The 20,738-nt window shown below is 30.7% G+C and overlaps 1 protein-coding gene across 1 annotated transcript in view; it reads left to right on the forward strand.

Moving 5' to 3' along the window:
• LOC129221072 (transmembrane anterior posterior transformation protein 1 homolog) overlaps nt 1–20,738 on the forward strand; it is a 32,112-nt gene that overhangs the window by 6,656 nt on the left and 4,718 nt on the right. The window contains exons 4-11 of the mRNA XM_054855510.1: nt 3,149–3,270; nt 3,432–3,615; nt 7,659–7,794; nt 9,720–9,817; nt 11,553–11,703; nt 14,524–14,633; nt 14,774–14,833; nt 20,502–20,647. Coding sequence (XP_054711485.1) covers nt 3,149–3,270; nt 3,432–3,615; nt 7,659–7,794; nt 9,720–9,817; nt 11,553–11,703; nt 14,524–14,633; nt 14,774–14,833; nt 20,502–20,647 — 1,007 coding nt within the window. The remainder of the gene's footprint in view (nt 1–3,148; nt 3,271–3,431; nt 3,616–7,658; nt 7,795–9,719; nt 9,818–11,552; nt 11,704–14,523; nt 14,634–14,773; nt 14,834–20,501; nt 20,648–20,738) is intronic.

Below are 20,738 nucleotides of genomic sequence, written 5' to 3' on the forward strand. Positions count from 1 at the left end.
ATTTATTTTTGAAAATAACCAAAAAGGTAAGACCAAAAGTTATTTTAAAGATGTATTAATACATCAGTAATATAACAAAGTAATGTAGTATTCCTTTTTTATTTTACATTTGTAAAATTATTAGTAATGTAGCAATTTTAATTCCGATTAAAATTGCTTAATTTAATTTTAAATGTTGGTCAGAAAAAAAGAAAATGTCCTATGGCTGTGCAGGAACTAATGTATATTTTTTGTTTCTCAATCATATAATTGTGTAAAACTAGCTAACAGAAGAAAAATGAGTAAAACAGCTAATGCTAAATGTATTCCATTAAAATTGATTAAAATGTCAAGTGAAATGTTAGATATAAATAATAAAAGAAACCTTAATTTTAAGTCTACATTTTGTCATTATTGTAACAACATATATTTCATATTGTAACAACAATATAAGAAAATAAAGTATTATGAAGATGCATTTACTGTTTTAAAGACTTGAGTTTGGGCTGATTGAAAATATCGAATATGTATCAAAATATCCTATATATATCAAAATATCGGATATTTTCGATATTTTTGAAAGTATCATGATATTTTCAAACCCTGTCACTCACACAAACATCTTGTTTTTTAAATGTGTACCTGTTTTAGATATGTACAGAGGCATTGCATATTGATTTCTAGCTTGAACTGAATTCTTATGATAAAATTATTGTTAAAAGTAAAATAGAGTTTATATTTACAACTGTTTAGTAAAGAATAACAACGATACGCTTTAATGACACTAAATGTATGTTCACATACCTGCCAACTTATTTGGATTTCTGTCACTATGCTTTACCAGTCCCACATTTTTATGAATTTTGCAATCTGCTTTCATCCGTTTTTGCAACTTTGGCTCATTTTTGTCTACTATATGGTTCTGCCTGTTAGACATTGAAAACCTTGTGTTGACTATTATTTTCAGCCTTCAATTTATTTTAGTTTTTGCTGAGGAGTTGTAACTTCATCCTTTTGCCGTACCCTCTCTATCTAGCTGCATCCAAGTTAATTTGAGTCAACACCGTTCAAGAAATGTACCCTTAATCTCTACATAGTATAAAATGAAGTCTCCAAAAAGCGTCTGTTTGTTTGAACGCGCAAAACTCAAGAATTACCCGGCCGATTTCGCTGAAATTCTCACAGTATCTCTCTTTTAGCACCGGAAAGGTTTATAGACTGGTTCGAAAAAAGTTCGTTGAGTAGTTCTTTTTTTATTCAAATTTAGGCCCAATTTTCATATAAATTCCGAATATGGGGGTGAAAAATGACTTGCCCATATTAATATTACATATCATTGGATGGGGTAGAATTTTCCGCGTTCTACACAATTTGTTTCAATGCTCTAACGTAATTACCACAGGAGTTATTTGCTTTTATAGCTTGCATTTTTTTAGGCTTAGTTGAAATTTTGGCACTACTTTCTTCATTAAATCTATCAATAAAAAGTGAAGGAATTGTCCCACAGTTTTCTTTTCAACACCATTGGAAAAAGCAACATTTTTTACTCCAAATCTATCTCGACCTATGTTCAAAAAATTAAGCTTCTACCTCGAAAGGAAAAAAAGTTACAAGCCTTTTTAAATCAGTTTCAAAAAATCTTACATCCATTTAAATTGTAAATAATTTTCTTTCTCATTTTCATTTCTTACACTTATTTTATTTTGTTTCTCCATGGTTACGCTTTTTAAATCCATCTTTCTCGATTTAATTTTTTGAAAGTATTTTATTTTCTGTCATTATTGTTTGGACGGGAAATTTTGCATGATGTTTTTTTTTAGCCTGATTGTTGAATATGAAATATTGAACTTGACACAATTTTTATTTTCAAGGTGGACCGAGCGACACAGCTAGTACTTACTAAAGCTAATGAAGATTTTAACAAAATTAATTTTATCTAGTTATTTGATGGCGATAGATGTCTGAAGTCAAAGTATTCCCTTCTGTAAAAAAAAAAAAAAAGTAATTCTAGATAATTTGAGGGTTAATTAAATGCGAGGTTTATTTTCAGCTTTTCTTAAGCTTCTGACTGAAAATCATGTCAGCATTTATAACTATGAAATATGGTCACTTATTAATAATAGTACTGTCAGCCCCGCTTAATTGGGCAACGGATAAACAAATACCCTGCTTATACAGAAGCAATGTTAAAGATCAAATCAAATAGTTTCCCCGGATAATTGAATAAATATTGGTCAACTTGGTCTCTGCAAATATTTTTGCAGAGAACCATTTGAAGAGATTAAGCGTAAATTATCTCTATAAAAAATACTCTATGAAACAAAAATCTGAAAAAAAAAAAAAAGGTGCCAAAACAAAGTTATAACTCAAGTTACCTTTTTATAATTTTCATTATGAACTTTTATGTAATTAATTGTTATACTAATTTATTGTTTACTTAGATTATTGCAAACACTTTTTAAGCATTAATTACTTCCTTTCTATTGATTCATTATTCTTACATTTACATTTTAAGAGAAATGTTGTCAACTTTGAAATGCAAAAGAAATTTCCCTGCCTAATTGGATAATATTGCTTGGAACCTACGGTATTCTTTTAGGCGGGGTTGACAGTATCTCTAAAAATGTTTTGCCCAAAAAATCTTTTCAGGTAATTGTAAAACAAAGTTACAATGATTAACAAACTGCAATAAAACTTTCAAAATGAAAAGTTCTTCAAAATTGAACAATGAGCATACCTCTAATCTTGCATGCAGTTAGTAGAGTTTATAACAGACATGATCTATGTATTTATTCTCAAGAAAGCCTAAGTTTTTTACACATTGAGATTTCTCCAAGTTTGCAACTATGCATATTCTGAGCTAAAATGGAATTTAAACTGTTGGAATAAGTGCTTTTTGGTTATCTAGCCTATTGTGATGCTCAAATGGAATTTTTTCCATTTCTTGCGATGAAACTTATGATCCTTTCAGCTGTACTATAAATAGAGAAACATGTGAAAAAATTAAGAGAGCGAAAAACAAAGCTAATCAGTATTTTTCTAAAATTTCTCACTAATTGTGAGTGTCTATGTTTATTTTTATAACTAAGAAATTGTCTATTTTCCATAATGAATAGTTTCTTTAAAAAAAGGAAAAAAAGATACACTAATTGGAGTTTTTGTTTTTCAGTTTATTTTATATGGATTTTTTCAATGTGTGGACGCATTTTTGTTCCTCTTTACCTTTCTGCCTTTGCGATCAGCAGTCTCTGTTTGGTTCTTGGTTACACGTACCTTAAAAGTAATTGTAAGGTAAGAAATTGAGAAAATTTTCTTTTGCTTTTTGAAAAGAATTTAAAAAAAAAAAAAAAACACCTCATTGCAATTTCTTTTACCTGTCTGAAAATGTGAGAAAGTTTGAAAAACAATTCCGTGCTCTCTCTCTAAAACAACTTTTTGCATTGTGTTTCCAGTGTCCTGTTTGGCGGAAGCTGCAATCATCGCATTCTGCAGCCGGCCGAAATATGTGATTTGCTGAAAGTCTTCATTTTAGGTTGCGTGAGTTTCGGCATGACCTACGTCGATACCTCCATGTTGTACCATATCGTGAAAAGCCAATCTGTCATCAAGTTGTACATTATGTTTAATATGTTAGAAGTAAGTGCAATGTTTTAAGAGAGTGATTAAAGTATCTAGGCAAATATTTGATTTATGCAGCCATTATAGCCTTTACTCCCACCTACTTAATCGGGGATTTTCAAATGGACAGGGTGAAATATATTTCTGTTTGTAATTTCTTTTTCTTTTATTACATATGTAAAATGCATATTTGTAAAAAAAATACCCTGATTTAAGGTATATAAATCAGGGATGATTTATATACCTTAAAAATTCCTAACCTTACCTAAATTCATGATTTAAATAAAATGAATTGAAATGAATTTCTTCAATAAAATATGGAACACTAGAACCTCCTATATCTCAATGTGTTTTATCAAGTTAGTCAAAACAGATCATAACTAAAAAATTAATGTTAATGCAATGGATGTATGAAAATGGATCTGTATTTATATCAAAAGTCTAACTCTGCTGATTTTAATATCCCCCGTATATTCTAAGCAGGGTTCGCCGATATATATCATGATATATATATATATCCTATATTTATTTTGAAAATATCATGATATTTTGATATTTTCGATATTTATTTTTTCAACTCTAGTATTTTCAACGTAAAAAGTACATTAATTATAGTAATATTGTTCATTTATTATTAAACATAACCAAAAAGGTACATGCTATATTTTTATGATGCATTGATGCATCATTAAATAATATAAAAAAGTAACATAATATTTGTTTTTAACTTGTATTTTATATTCATAAAATTATTAATAATGTAACAATTTTAATTTATATTAAAAGTGCATCATTGTAAATGTAGTTAACAGAAGGAAATGTGTAGAACAGCTACTGCTAAATTAACTCCATTAAAATTGATAGAAATTTAAAATGAACTATTAGATATAAATAATAAAAGAAACCTTAATTGTATGTCTACATATTGTAATTATAATGTAACAAACTAAAGAGTGATTTGAGGGTGCATTTACTATTTTGGAAATTTTAGTTTGTGCTAATAGAAAATATCAGATATACATCAATATATCCAATATATATTCAAAATGTCCGATATTTTCGATATTTTCTAAAATATCATGATATTTTCAAACCCTGATTCTAAGTAATGTACTCATTCTTAAACAGTTGCATTTTAGATAGTTAAAGCCTGCATTATACGTAAATGCCAATGTGCATATGCAATTGCACTTTTTTGCTTCTTTTGACACCGGGTATAGTTGCAGAAAAACAGCAATTTTTTGAAATAACTGCACATTGCTGCTGCATTTATGTGTGTGGGAGTGTTTTTAAATAAAAGAAAGGTTTTAAAATGCTATTTTGTTCTTCTTACAGAAACAAAACATTAGGCGACTGGTGTGTTTATCTGAGATTATTTGTGCATATTATTGCCAAAAATTAAAATATTACTAAAATTATAAAAAATGTGTGTAAAGAATAGGGCCATTCATGCTTTTATTGTTTGTGGTTATAATTTTGGAATTTTTAGTGGATATTTGCTTGCATTGTTTTTATGATTTTATTGTTCATGAGCAATTCCACGTGTGATTGACATTTTTGAAGCAAAACTATACATATTTTGTAACATTCAACGCAAGATATGTTGTGAAAACAATCTTTTCCCCTTTGTTTTAATGCATTTTTAAAGCTGAATTTAATGGTATGATTGAGTTCCCGAAATGGGACGATGGATGACTTTTGAATATTTATTAAAAACATGGTACCACTGAGACTGACATTTTAAAAGCAAGTATGTCACAGTTACCATGCTTTTAACAACTTTTTTTAACTATCCAAAATGTATTTTGAGATTTTAATTGCACCATTGAACTCAGCCTAAAAAAATACAATATTCGGTGGGAAAAAATTTTTAGAATGTATTTTACATTGAATTTAAAAAAAAAAGGGAAAAAAAACGTAATGTTTTGCTTTAAAAATATCAGTCAGTTACCCATGGCATTGCCCTCATATAATTCAGGCTCTACAGATAATTCTTTATGATCCTTCTCTAACGCCGTAGATATTTGGAGGCCAGGTGGGCTAACAATACAACAAGATTACAGTTTAGTTTGAAATACAGTACAACCTCAATATCCCCAATCTCTTGGGACGGGGAAAAAATTCGAGATATCGAGTTTTCGAATTACCATGGTTTGAAAAAAATCACTAGTAACTCTCACAATTACACACACAACCAATATGCATTTATATATGTACTATGGGATCACTTCGAATTACGATCAATAAAGTGTTCTTCAATATTTTACTAGATTTGAAATTTTATAATTGTCGAAAGTGCACAGGATGAGATTTTGAATCGAACAACAGTTTCAACTTGTTTTTTTCACCTAAAAATTTAAAAATTCTAATTTTATCTTCAGCCAGTAACCCCACATCCAAAAAGTTCTCAGCAGCCATTTCGTAAGAGTTTAAAAAAACGGAATGATGAAAATGAACGCATTTTCTGTTTTTGCTTGAAAACTGATGGACGAAAACTCGACCTCTTTTCCTCAAAGTGGACAACATGTTCAAGAGGAAGGCGAAAAGATTCTCTACTCTGGGGAAAACACAGCACCCCTCTCATACCAATACTCCCCTATTATCTTGCACCAGTTCCCTTTTCACAAAATTCCCCTATTTCTAAGAAAAGGGATGAAAAGGTTAAGCAATTGTCCCTGGAACTGGTTTTACTACAAATATTGCCAAAGAAAAATGACAATGGAAACTTGCTTCTGTGCAAAAATTTCGACACATCAAGGGGTTCGAAAAATAAATTTCGAGATAACTATGGAAAATATATAGGGTTTTTTTATAGAAAATGCTGTGGAGAATTGTTTTTTCGAGACATCAAGGGTTTTGTGATAAGGCATTTCGAGATATCAAGGTTTGACTGTAGTATTATGACCAATAAAAATTATTTTCTGGTTTTAGTTAATACTTGTGGTACCTGCACAGCTTTGCCAGTAGTTGAAAATTAAAAGGTCATTTGGTTCGCCTGTATATATACAAAAAATGGATGATGAATTTCTCGCCAATTTGCTATGTTCATTTGCTCGCTGATGTTACGGTTCCACGTTATGATGATTTTGTAATTTACTATTCCACGTTGTGATAACTTCGTAATTTACTCTTCCACGTTGTGAGAATTTAAAAATCCCTTTGAAGTGCACACCCCCATGCTACAAACTAATTTTGTTATGCATTTCAAGAAAATCCGCTGAAGGGTCTAGGCGCTATGCGCGTCACAGAGATCTAGACCATAGACTAATAAGAGTAGACCGAGCTTTCTCATTCTTGCTGATGAAGAAAATTGGTTCATAGATGTATCATGTGACTAGTGGAAGGGCTTGGCGAAGACTTTGGCAGCATGGTTGCTAGATGGCAGCATTATCTGTAGTTTGGCACTCGACATGTATTTTAAGACAATGTGTTTTCATTAAAAAAAACTTCCAGGTGCAGAGATTGAACTGTTTTTCTTTTACTTATGCATTATTTTGACATTAGTAATAGTTTTTGATCAGTTTTCGGTAACTTTTATTTCATTTGGAGCCGTCAGCGTCGGCGTGAACGAAATGGCGAAAACGTTTTGCGTTAACGCAAAAATTTACCAATCCGTATCTTGAATTGAAACTGTAGGTAAAAATCTTACCGTTTGCCGATTCTTTTTGGGCGCTTGCATCTTTAATTGCTTAGAGAGTTATTGAAATTGACTAAAGAAAATGCACAATACTATCTAAACGAAAAACTCACTATATTAACAAAATATTTGCAATTTAGAATAACAAATTTACATATCGGACTCCATAAAAGATCATTCTTCCGTGTTCCATCAATTCTATTTATTTTATTTCTCGCGCCGGCGTTGATCGTCTGCTCGATCAACGCCCGCTGTTGCTAGGATATCCACCAGTCACATGGTTTGGTTTATGAGCAGCAAAAGGGTTGCCATAGCTAGGTCTACTCTTATTATTAGTCTATGATCTAGACAGATCCAGATATCCAGACAGACTTTCAGCTTTATTGTTAGTAAAGATTGCACTAATGCTGCTCTCTTTCCATAGGTGGCCGACAAGCTGTTCTCCTCTTTTGGGCAAGACATCCTAGACGCCCTCTACTGGACGGCCACCGAACCCAGAGGCCGAAAGAGGGAGCACTTGGGTCTCATCCCGCACCTCGTCATGAGCTTGGTCTATGTGTGTATCCTTTGTGCACAAACAGAATGCGTGGCGTCTTTTATTTATCTGAAACTTCCTTTGTTATCTCCAGGGTTTGCCAATATATATCATGATATATGGATGCCTCAGTTGCCAAATCGATCAACTCCACTTTTTAAAAAAAAATCAACACTTCTGCTTTAATAGCGCTTAATCAATGCTTAGCATGTGAATTGATATTAAAGTTCTGGTTCAGTACATATCTGACCATGTGATGGCAGAAAATTAACACGAGGGCCTATATACTCCTATGGATAACACTATTTTCTTCCTCACTTTTCTTGACTTTTCGTTTTATGTAGTTAATCAATTTGGCAAGTGAGGCATCCATATACTACGATATATATATCCGATATTTATCTTGAAAATATCATGATATTTTCGATATTTATTTTTTCAACTACTTATTTTCAATATAAAAATTATATTAATCATAGTAATACTGTTCATTTGTTATTAAAAATAACCAAAACGTTATGTACTGTATTTTTATGATGTATTAATACATCATTAATATAACAAAGTAATATAATATTCATCTTTATTTTATTTATTTTAATATAATATTCATCTTTATTTATATTGCACAAAATTATTTGCAATTGTTTAATCCATGTTAAAAGGGACTTAACTAAATACTAAACATTGGTCAGAAAAAAAGAAAATGTCTAATGACTGTGCACCGACTAGTATTTATATATATTTTTTCTGAATCATATGATTGTGTAAAAGTACTTAACAGAAGAAAGGAGAGCAAAACAGCTAATGCTAAATGAACTCCATTAAAATTGATAGAAATGAGAAATGAAATATTAGATATAAATAATGAAAGAAACTTTAATTGCAAGTCTACATATTACAATAAGAATATAAGAAAATAAAGATTGATTTGAGGATGCATTTACTATTTTGAAGACTTTAGTTTGTGCTCATTGAAAATATCAAATATATATCAAAATATCCGATATCTATCAAAATATCGAATATTTTCAATATTTTTGATAATATAACATTTTCAAACCCTGGTTATCTCCAACAAAAATACCAGCAGAAAATCTGAATTTGGGGGTTATATTTTGCACAAAGGGCAATTCCCTGTGGGACAGAATGACATTTTTTAATGATAAGCAAAAGTGGTTCCTGAGATATTATTTTCATTAAAAAGGACATTTTTTAACCTTTTCATTTCACCCTTAACAGTTAAAATTTGAAAATTAAAAAAAAATAACAGTAAATTTGAAAAATAATTCAGAAAACATAACTTTTATTGTATTATTTTCCAGTTTTTATACTTTGTGACGGAAACTCCCTTTTGTCAACCAAGCCTTAAGACTTTTCAGTATGAAACAAAATTTCTGTGGATTGTGTAGAACTTCATTGTTTCGACTGAGAAGTACTTTTAAATAGAATAATAACAAAAAAAGGAAAAACTTAATTTGTTTCTGAGAAATTAACAAACACAAATAAAAGGATAGGACATTTGACTACAGTCAAGTGAGAACAATAAGCAGTTCATGATTGCTTAGTAAGAAAGTTAATTTAAATAATTGTCCTTGCATTGTCTTAAAATTATTTAAGTTGAGACAGAGCAGCAAAAATTTTCCAGAGTCCATTAAATGCACCAGAAGTGAGCCTATTTTATATGAAACTAATGGCATTTGCATGGCTTTGCCCGTACATAGGTACATACGCTCAGTTTTTAATTATGTAAGATTAATTTCAAAATTATAAGTCCAGAATATTGGATGTGCCATAACCCTTTCAATTTTTTTTCTAAAAACTTGAAATTCTGTCTGTAAGATACCCTTTACCATAGTGCACTGTGTACCCAACATAAACATTTTTGGTCAAGCATTTCATAATTCCGACTGAAGGGGTTGGATCTATTTATTTTCCTTAACTTTGTAGTCATCCATTCAATCATCGTCCTTATTCAAGCTACCACTCTGAATGTAGCTATAAACTCTCAAAATAAAGCACTGCTCACCATAATGCTATCTAACAATGTAAGTATGTGTTACAATATTTTTCTCATTAAAACAATGGGGTCATTTCCAAAATTTTAAAAGTTTTTTTTTTTTCTGAAAGAGCATGTTTAAAAACATAGGATCTGACCATTTTTTAAATAATTTAAGTTTAATATTTTTTAAAAATTACATAAATCAGTGCGCTTTTATTGTTTACGCTTCTGCCGATGACATCACAAATGATGAAATGCCATTCACAGAGCAAAATATTTAATTCGCATCTTTACTCCTGTGTACCTGTGTATTGGCAATGATAGGGTTGATAGCAAGCGTAGAGCGCAATTTTAATTCGCTTCTCAATTATCATAACGTGGAAATGCAGTAGAAAAATGCGCCAAAGTGCATCATTTGTGGCGTCATCAAGACCACGCTTTGTTTTCAAAATCAGACATTTAAAAAGGATAATTAAAAATAACTGCCGGGAAAATGAAAGTATTTTCTGGTTGTTATTATTATTGTTGTTATTACTATCCATGTTGTTATTATTATTATTATTTTTGCTTATTCTATCAATTTCAGTGATTAAAAGTAGTACTATTGACTGAAGGAAACAACCCCATTATGCCAACTTTCCTGCTTTTGTGTTCAATCTCTGGCCTCTTGCCAACAGAGGAATTTTTTCTGCATTTTAAACAATTGGAAAGTTGCCCAACTTTGACTGTCAAGAGTACAGCATAAATGTCTTTAGTTTCACATTAATCTTACTAGTGAAATTTTAAACCTAATAAGTGTTAAAGTAATCAGATGTTTGTTGCACCGAAAACTTGGACACTGTTTTTGAAAAAGGCTGAGGCAGTTTTTCTAGCAGCTTTAAATGGACACTGACATTTTTATTAATTTTTGTTTTCAAAAGATTTTTGCTAGCTGCTATTTTCTGACAAACTTTTTCTTTTTATTTATTTACAATTCTCATGACCATGCTTTTTTGCTTTTTTTTTTTTTTTTTTTTTTTTTTTTTTTTTTTAACATATATACAGATTTCATCAATAATCAATTGTTAAACTGAAAAAATCAAATAATGTAGAAAATAATCTTTAAAAAAATAAAAATAGGATAATTTAGTGTTTATTTTATTTTAAAATTTTGAAGATAATGTTGACTTAAAAATATTAAATGGTATACATTTCTGAAATTTATTTATGTTTTAATTTTCCTGTAACTTATGCCCATGAACACGAAAAAATGTCAATATGCAGGGTTTCCAACTGCACCACAAAATCAGAAAATAGGGGAAACTGCAACCCTGCAAAGAAGTCGGTTTGCTCCGCATTTCCAAACGTTTTCAAGCTTATTTTTGCCATTTTATCACGAAAAACATGTAAATATGAAAAAGTAAAGATCCTTACACTCAAAGACTGAAATAGTATTTAAAGCTATTTTATTAAATTATAAATACATTTTTTTGTACTAGTGATTAAAATGATTAATAAAGCTCTAAAACAATGTTAGATAATTGGTTTTTGCAATTTTTATTGATTTTTATACAAAATACCGAACTGCCCCCCAAAATTTTAAATTGCTCCTCAAAATCACCACAGATGCTCCTCAAATTGTTTCTCTGAGGTTGGCAACACTGATTATGTATTAGCGTCGTGTGGTTGCTAAGTACAAAAAAATTTTCTGCTTTTTCATTTTGCAATGTTTGGCTGTTAAAATCTTTAAAAATGTACAATTGTCCTTTTGCTGAGTGATTTATTTTTAATTGTGTTTTCAGTTTGTGGAACTTAAAAGCATGGTTTTCAAGAAGTTCGAGAAGAATAATCTGTTTCAAATGTCTTGCAGTGACGTGAGAGAAAGATTTCATTATTTAATACTATTGTTTATCGTCATCATTCAAACAATGAAGGAGTACAATTGGAGCTATGGTAAGTCTCGTTCTGTTTTGTTTATGTTTTCAACCTACACATTTCAGCATTTTTGAGAAGTGATAAAATCCATCTATAAACTTATAGGAGATACAGTAAAATAAAATTTTTATAAGGCAAAATTTATTTGTAAAGTACAATTTCATACCTTTCCAACTTTAACACTGTAGGCTTGAAGTGAATGTATTTCAGCTGTTATTACTTTTATTCATTGGTTCAGATTTCGTACGCATTTCGAAAACCACTTTGCAAATTTCAGTCAATAAGGCATTCTACTTAGGCGCCATTCATTAATTATGTAAGGATGATTTTGGCAATTTTTAACCCCACCCCCAACCCCCATATAAGGGTATATAAGATTTTTCAAACCCCTCTTTCCTATTCTTATGTAAGATTCAGTTTCGTTTTTAAAAATAATAAAATAACAAATCTTACATCACTGGAATCCTCACTATTATTAAACTAAACCTTTTTGTGTAAAGAAATATTTACTAAAAAGTTGGAATTTAGAGTGATTGTTTTTTCAACTTTTTTTTTTGTATATGATGCGAGACTAATTAAAAATAAGACATACCATGCATAGTACGATTCTTTTATTACATTTCACACTATTCATTTTTTTGTAAAACAAATAAAAAACAGCTCATCCTAAAGCTTGACCATGAAAAGAAGGCAGATGACCTTGAAGCAAAACATGATTGGTTGTCATTTGTAGTAGGTAGAATCTGCCAGAGAAAGCACCAAATAGTAAGAGGCATGGTCTCGCTAATCCTATCTATTCCAAAATAATAACAAAAGCCTATTACAAATGATACAAATAATGTTTTTGCTTCAAGGTCATCAAGGATTTTGTTCAAAGAAGCAATTCCTAGTTATTTAGTAAGTTTTTGGGTTATTTTTTACATCAAACTTTTTTTCTGCAGTCCCTATCGGTCGCATTAAATTTTTTTTAAAACTGTGATGCGAAAACTTTTTTATAGTTACTCAGGAAGTTTCTAATGATTTTTTTATGCGCTCCGTGTCCACTATACAAAAACAGGTTTAAGTGTATTATTTTTTGCTGAAAACTTTCATGCTCATCGTTTTGCCATCCATTCAAAAAAAATTCAGTTTGATCTAAGTTTATTATTTAAGTCTTCATCATTCACGAAATTTCCAGGCTTACAAAAGGCATAGTCAATCAATATTTTAATAAAATTAATTTTATCTAATTATTTAAAATGTTAAGGATGGTCAGGACTTCCTTTTGTTTAAAAAAAAAAAGGTTGAATCCTGAAAAATTAGTTTCTCAAAATGCAAGGTTTATTTTTAGACTTTGACAATTATGTCATTAATTTTTCCTAACCATCAAATATGGTCTCACTTTATATTAAAATATTAGCTCACATTATTTTTATCAAAAAAAAAAAAAAAAAATGTGGGGCGGGGGGGGGGGGGGTGATAGCTAAGAAGGATGATTTTCCGGCAAATGTAAAATATAAGTATGATAATAAATAAACAAATGGTACAATAAAACTTATTAGAAGTTTGAACATGTAAATATGTTACATGTTTTTAGTGAAATTTATGATCTAGGCTCGGTATTAATATTTATTGTCAAAAGTTTTTTTTTTTTTTTTGCATTTGGGTTGCCCCAAGCATTTATATTTTACTTCAAATATTCTTACTTTTGACTTATTTTAAATGCCTTTACTGATGCATATATATTTCTAAAAGAAGGTTGGAGATTTACAGATTTGGGGACCCATCACAATAATTTTTGAGGCTTGCCACATAACTACTTAAACTGATCATGTGCACTTTTGAATACCCTTTGGGGCGCTTATGGTTGTGGGGGATGCAATTGCAACATTTATGACTAGGTAAATCTGCCACTGCTAAAAGATTTTTTTTTCCCCATCAAAATAAAAAATAAAACCGCAATAAAATTCTTTAATGCCAGCTGCCTCCTATTTCTTCCGCTTAACCTCAAAATGTAGCACATTAAATCTAAATCTGGATATTTTTCTTTTTTATATAATAAATAAATATTAATTCTTGAAGATAAAAACAGAGAAGAATACATTGAGATATTCTGTGCCCCTGGTCTTTAATTTTATGCAGGTTTACAGTAGGGTTCATTGATTTAAATCAGCCTGATTTAAATCATGAATAAAATCATGATTTAAATCAAGCATTTTTTTTTTTTTTAATCATAGATTTAAATCAAGTGATTTCTTCAAGAAAATCATTAATTAAAATCAGTTGATTTTATTTTTATAAATTAATTCTGCATCTTTTGAATGTATGTTACAGATTTTCACTCTTGCAATATAGCTTTTAATCCAAAATTACACTTCAGAACAAAATAAAAATTTGCAGTTTTTCTTATACACCACGACTAACGTATAGTTTAGAAAAGTAATTGTTCAACATATTTTTACACTAAAAACTTACTTGATGATGGAAATCTCATCTTTAAGCAAAGCATAAAACAAAATCACATCTTATCTAAGCATTATAACGCATTTATAAATTTTTAAAAATGTATTGAGTAGTTAGAGAACTTGTCTTAATTTTAAAAGTAAGCTGAATGGATTCATCTATTGCATAAAATATAATTTTTTTATAAATGTAAAGTAATTAATACCTACTAATTTTAGAAGATTTTTAAAAAAGTCAAAAAAAAAAAAAAAAAATCTGATTTAAATTTTTAAAAAAAATCATGAACCCTGGTTCACAATGAACTCTACAATTAAAAACATCTATGCTTTGTTGTGTTTGTAAACATTATCATATGTTACACTCATACATGTCATTTATCTTTCTTTATTTCTACAGAACAATTTATGGTTTTACTTCCATACTGCATCGGGGTGATCATAGCTGAAATTCTTGTTGATTGGACAAAACATGCATTCATCACGAGATTCAACGAAATTACTTTTGAAGTATGTAAAAACAAAATTGATTTCTGAAGTTCAGTGTTCCACTGTCTTTATCCTTACCCTGTGGAGTGTTTTTTTTTTTTTTTTTGTTTGTTTGTTTTTGTCTTTTATGTACCTACTAATTTATTTCTTTTTTCTTATAGGTATATCGTGATTATACTGTTAGCTTATCTTATGATTTAGCTAGCTGCAAGTTGAAAAATGTAAGTAGTTTTCCTCTTAACTGTCTCTAAGGCAGGCCCGTTACCTTGGGTGGTCATGATTTTTGTTATTTTTTGATAAAATTTGCATTGTGTGTGTTCCCCCTGGAAAATTTCAAAATGGCAGGCCTGCTCGAAAAAATTATTCTAGCATGCTGTGTTAATTAATAGTTCATTAAATATAATTCTCTATTGTTTTACTGTATGTCAAATTTTAAGTTGTCTTTGGCAGAAGTCAATTGGAATAAAGTTTACGACCTGCTATTAGTAAAAGTTCAAATGTTTTAAAACTAAAAATAATCCTCAATTTGGGAGATTAAACGATTGATTGCAGATAATTTCATCCATGTGCTTTGTATGAATTATTAGCATACATGTAATAAACAGCACACAATCTGAAATTTCCAGCCAGCAATTATTGCTGGCTTTTCAGTAATCAGCATTTATTTTAAAGGTGAAATAAGAGGTTTTCTTTAAAAATCAAAAAGAAAAGCCTGCTATTTTGTACATTGGGGCTCTGCCCCCCTGCTCGCTAATGCTCACCAACCCAAGGTTGATTCATTATCTTATTTGATGTGCGCCAGAATTTAAATCATTTTTTAGGGTGAATCAGATTAAAACATATTTCACCAGTGATGTTCCCATCTATTTTTCGGAGGGTATGCTCCCGGTAATCCACTACGCACAACATGTGTATACGATCATATACATAATATGTCATTATATGAAAATTTTTGAAGCTTGAGGGTATACGCTACATGTCTAAAAATGTTTGAGAACATATTGATAACTTACGATGTTTAAACGAAAAGCCGAAAGGCTAAATTCCGTAAGTCAATCAACAATATTAATTGCTTACACAAGCAGAGATAATACCACACAGTGGAAGATGCAGAATCAAATGTTAATGTGAAGAAATGAACATTGGAAACTTTTTTGAAATCTTACCAAAAATTTATTGGTCCATAGAAACTAAAATAAATAAACTAACAAAATAAGTTTGTAAGAATAAACCCTGGCCATAAGCGGAGGTGGAGTTCACAACTCCCCAACACCTACCGGACCTAACATTTAAGAGGCTAAGAGAGAGAGAACGATTGGAATCGTTCACTATTTATACTTGCCTCATTTGCATATGATTGGGCATCAAAGGATGCGAATTTAAAACTGAAACTTTACACGTGTCGAAGGAGTTGAGAATTTAATCTCATTTGAATAAAGTAAATTTTATATTACATTACATTAGGAATGAGAACGCGGTAAAATCGTTTACCGATGTCTATCACATATGGCGTGTATGGAGTATACCCTATGGCTGTACTACCACTGTACTTTACATAACAATATGAAAATCCTGCTCCTTCTACCATAAAATATTGAATGTGAGTGAAGATCTCATTATAATTAGAACAATATTAAAATCCGTCTTCCACCCTCCGAAAAAGAAAAAAAAAATTTTTTTAAATAAGATGTAACTTTAAAGTGAGCACCCTGGGTTCCAAACTAACTTGAACCAAATTTCGCCACTATGACCAGACTTGAGGAGAGATTTGGGAGAGCTTTGAGAAAATTGGAACACACTTCAATTGCACACACAATCTGATTCAATTCACAATCTGAAGCAACAGGGAAAACACAGAAAATTAAAAATTAAAAAAAAAAAAAAAAAAACATAGAAAGTCCAGGGACATTTGAAATTTACTTCAAAAACCTGAAAAGTACAGGGGATTTTTTTTTTTTTTAAATTTAAAGTTGCAAAAATCAATGTCCAAATATATAAACTACCAAAACATAAATAAATAAATAGTAATAATATAGTATTGACAATATTAATGAAGTTCAGAAATAAAGTAAAATAAAAAATAGTCATTTTGTTTCTCTTTTTTTTAAAAGTAAATATTAAAATGTTGATATTAAAAACAATCTTTTTATTGTTTTATTTAACGTGTAGCTTGAATTTCGTGATAATTTCATTTAAAGTGTATGAAATTAGTTGTCAATATTCATTGTTCTGCTTAACTTTTACACTTTTAGGTCCAAGTAATGAATGGTTAAGAGAAGGCTTTTTTTTTTTTTTAACCTTGCATAAAAAGTTAAATATATTCAGTCACCATGCTATTGTTCCAGTTATTACGAATTCTTATTTATTTCCCCTTATTTATTTATTAAAATATTTAATATTATCGATTTTATTTCCTCTGGTGAAATTATCAAGAAATTAATTTTGTTTTCAAACATCAGTGTTCGCTCGTTTGTAATGTGTCATTTTCTTACAGGGAAAACACAGGGAATTTTTTTTCCAAAATTGAGTGGCAACTCTGTTTTAATATAAGAGTTGAGCTGCACCATTACTTGCGGACTTATGCTAGTGGGCTAATTTCATTTTAGCTACCAGTTTGTTGATTAATCTTGGCTTTAACGAGAGAACATCTGCAGCCAGCTCGGTTATTGACTATTCCAGACTGATGAGTCGATAACAAGGAGAAAACTGCAGCAGGGTTTAAGCTGAGTTCAAAAGTTCTTTAGCATAAAAGCTAAAATTAAGGGAAAAGTTTTAGCAAAATGCTAAAATATGTTTACATTCTCATATCTTTCTAAATGCCTCTGTGTTTCATCTCCAGTTGAAAATAATTGAAAATTTCTTCTATGATATCTTTAAAGCAATAAGTACAGCAGCATTTTTTTAAACATAAAATAAAAGTCTTGGATTATGCTTATCATTAAGAAAACATATGTTTGGTTTTTAGAAAATTGCACTCTCCTCCTCCTAATAATGCAGTTTTTGAGGGGACATAATGCCGGATAAGACAAAGTATCGAACTTGATTGTAATTTAAGCATCTTTGCTGAGATTTATAAGATTAAGTTGACTATCGCCATGCGTGCTTCCTGTCTTGGATTATAAGTTTCCTTTTTTTAAAATTAACTTATTTTTTAGTTGAGCAAAAAAGCGAAAGTGCTTTGCTTTACTTTCGCAAGTGAGATAGTGTTTTCGCATTTTGCGAAAAATGCGATCGTAGCAAAAACCCTGAACTGCAGTCTCTGGATACCATAATTTGGCTGTCGCTATATTGCATGTAGACTGCGTGGGTGCTCCTGATATTTACCAAAACTCCTTGCGTTCTTTGATCTCATTAGAAGCTACAGCAAGTACTAAAGGCATACATTACCTATTTCTTTGAGCACCAATAATTTTGTTATTGATCAAATATCTATTGTAAAAGCTGGGTTCCCACCCGAGAGGAAAATGTGCGTGAGAAAATCTTGCCCTCCCTGTCAAAAATTACAGTTGAGATTTGTAAAAATTGGAGGAAGAGTTTTTTAAAAATCTCATTATTCAATTCAACAGACATGACAAGATCACGAGAAAGTCCCACATCGTAAGATTTTTCGAGTGACATTACTTTTAAAAGTGAGTGTCTTGCCAGGCCGGTCATTTCAGCAACCGCAGGGGGGGGGGGGGTTTCAAATTACCCTCCCTGGATTTTGAAAAACATAATGTAATTGTGCATTTTGCTTGTACTTTGGTGCTGTTTCCAAAAAGCATTCATTTCTGACAACCCCCCGGAAATCTCTGAAACAGGCCTGGGTGTCACACTCTATCGGGAACCCTGTCATAAGAAATTTTAGCATTTTATTTTTTAAGTCTTTTTTTACTTACTTTTACAAACAGGGTTCGTACGGGTCATGGAAATCCTGGAAAGTCATGGAAAAAAAATTAACAGAATTTCAGACCTGGAAAAGTCATGGAAAATTGAAATTTTCATTGAAAGTCATGGAATTTTTTTTTTCAAGTCATGGAAAAATGTCCTGGACAAAGAGAAAGGAACAGTAGCTAAAGGAGCATTTGAAATCTTGAGTGATTTAACAGTACAGCACGTAAAAGCTATTAAAAATGGAAAACTGAACGTTTCAAAAATCAAATCTGAATTTTTAAGTCTCATTGCATCCACTTCTGTCGCAGCCACTTGCCTTTTTTTGCGATGAGATTTTACTGCCTGGACATCACTTATTTTGAATTTTTTGTTATTTTCAACACTTCTTATGTTTCATATTCTGTAGTAGCAAAATTTCACGTTCTTAATTTCGCCACGCCCACTCAAAAAAAAAAAAAAAGAAGCAATTCAATTGCATGCAAGTTCGATTCCATCACTCGTAAGGACTTTATTATTAAATTTATCAGAGTTTATCTTAATTTGTTGAATATTTTAGAAAATAAGGATCTATAAGTCAGGCGATAAAATACAGAAAAAGAGGAATTCTAATGCTCTAAAACAGTAGTGGCCAACATACGGCACGCAAAACTAATCCATGCGACCCACTGCTACGTTCAATGTTGGGAATTACTAGTGTTCTGGAATTTCTGAACCTATTAATTTATATGCATTTGAAAATATGCAAATTTGCAAACAAAATAAATATACTTTTGAAGCAGAAGATTGATTCATTACTGAATGTTTTTTTCAATAAAGATGTGGTTTAGAAACATAAAGAACTAAACTATGTGGCTTTATTTTAAAGAACCAAAATACTGTCAAGTTATGTGGATGATTAAAGGCACTGTTGACACTAAAAGGCAACTTTAGAAGCAAATTTATTGAAACTTAGTGATGACTCATTCAACCTTTGTCCCATTCAATATCATTCTGCCTGTTTTAAAAAAAAAAAACATTTAAGCATCATCATATTTGTTTCACTGCATTTTTACTTTACGAAAATTTATACGTTGAAGACAAATAAGAATAGTTTTTTTAAGTGTGCACTTATATTTTTTCCATTACGAGTAAGTGCTTCAATGAGGCTGTGGCATTCATATAGACATTTTGCTAATGCTCATTTCCAAATATTACCAAGTTTGAGATTAAATAGTGCTATTCTCTTCTTGTAACGAGGTCATGGAAATTTTCATTGAAGTCATGAAAAAGTCATGGAAAAGTCATGGAATTTTTTCATCCAAATAAAGTAAACGAAGTATTGTAATCATGAAAAAATTGTGAACCGAAAATAAGCCTTAATTTCCATTTCGCTCACCCTCGAATGAATGCTGAGTTTTTTTTCTGTCTGACCACACGTGCATATATACCTAAGAATGTATAGACGCCCGAAATATCTATTTTGACGATTATCGAATTAATTACAACTAGTTTTCTCGTGACATCTGTATTCATGTATGTATGTATGTACATATGTGTGTCGCATAACTGAAGAACGGTATGTCCTAGAAAGTTGAAATTTGGTACATAGACTCCTAGTGGGGTCTAGTCTAGTTGTGCACCTCCCCTTCATTGCATTTGGATGTTCCTAAGGGGGTCTTTTAAAACTTTTTGGGGGAAGTCATTGTTAATAATTGGCGACAGATCACCAAGCTTTTGGTCGCCAACTTGACTACAAAAAATTTGACCTTTTTTTTTAAATATTTGTTTTTACTTTGGCCACTATTGGCGATATTTAGAGAGTTAACCAATTAATCACATTAAAATGTCCAATATTGGGAAAATTAATCTGTATAATATATCTTTTTGCGTCTTCATTACAAACTTGGGGCAAAAATATTTAAAGTGTTTCTTTGCTTACTCCAAGGCACTACTATTATCATTAAATTGGCTTAAAAGGAAGTCATGTGATGCACACATCAGTTTGTCTTTTTCAAAAGAAACAATCTTCTTTTCCAGGCCTTTGCCGACCATTCCGACCTGATCTCTCGCAGAATGGGGTTCATACCTTTGCCTCTGGGAGCCCTGGTCCTGAGAGTGGTCAGTGGATCCATCCCCATAGTAGGATTCTGGGGCTTCACTCTGTTTTTCCTTGTCTATTTGTGGTGAGTATCAGTGCTTCTCGTGTGAAATGTTGTCTGGGGAATTTTAGAAAATTCACTGAAATCTAAGTGAATAAATTTATTCACTTAGTTT

This window comes from Uloborus diversus, chromosome 4, assembly GCF_026930045.1.
Source record: "Uloborus diversus isolate 005 chromosome 4, Udiv.v.3.1, whole genome shotgun sequence".
In the NCBI taxonomy this organism is placed as follows: Eukaryota; Metazoa; Arthropoda; class Arachnida; order Araneae; family Uloboridae; genus Uloborus; species Uloborus diversus.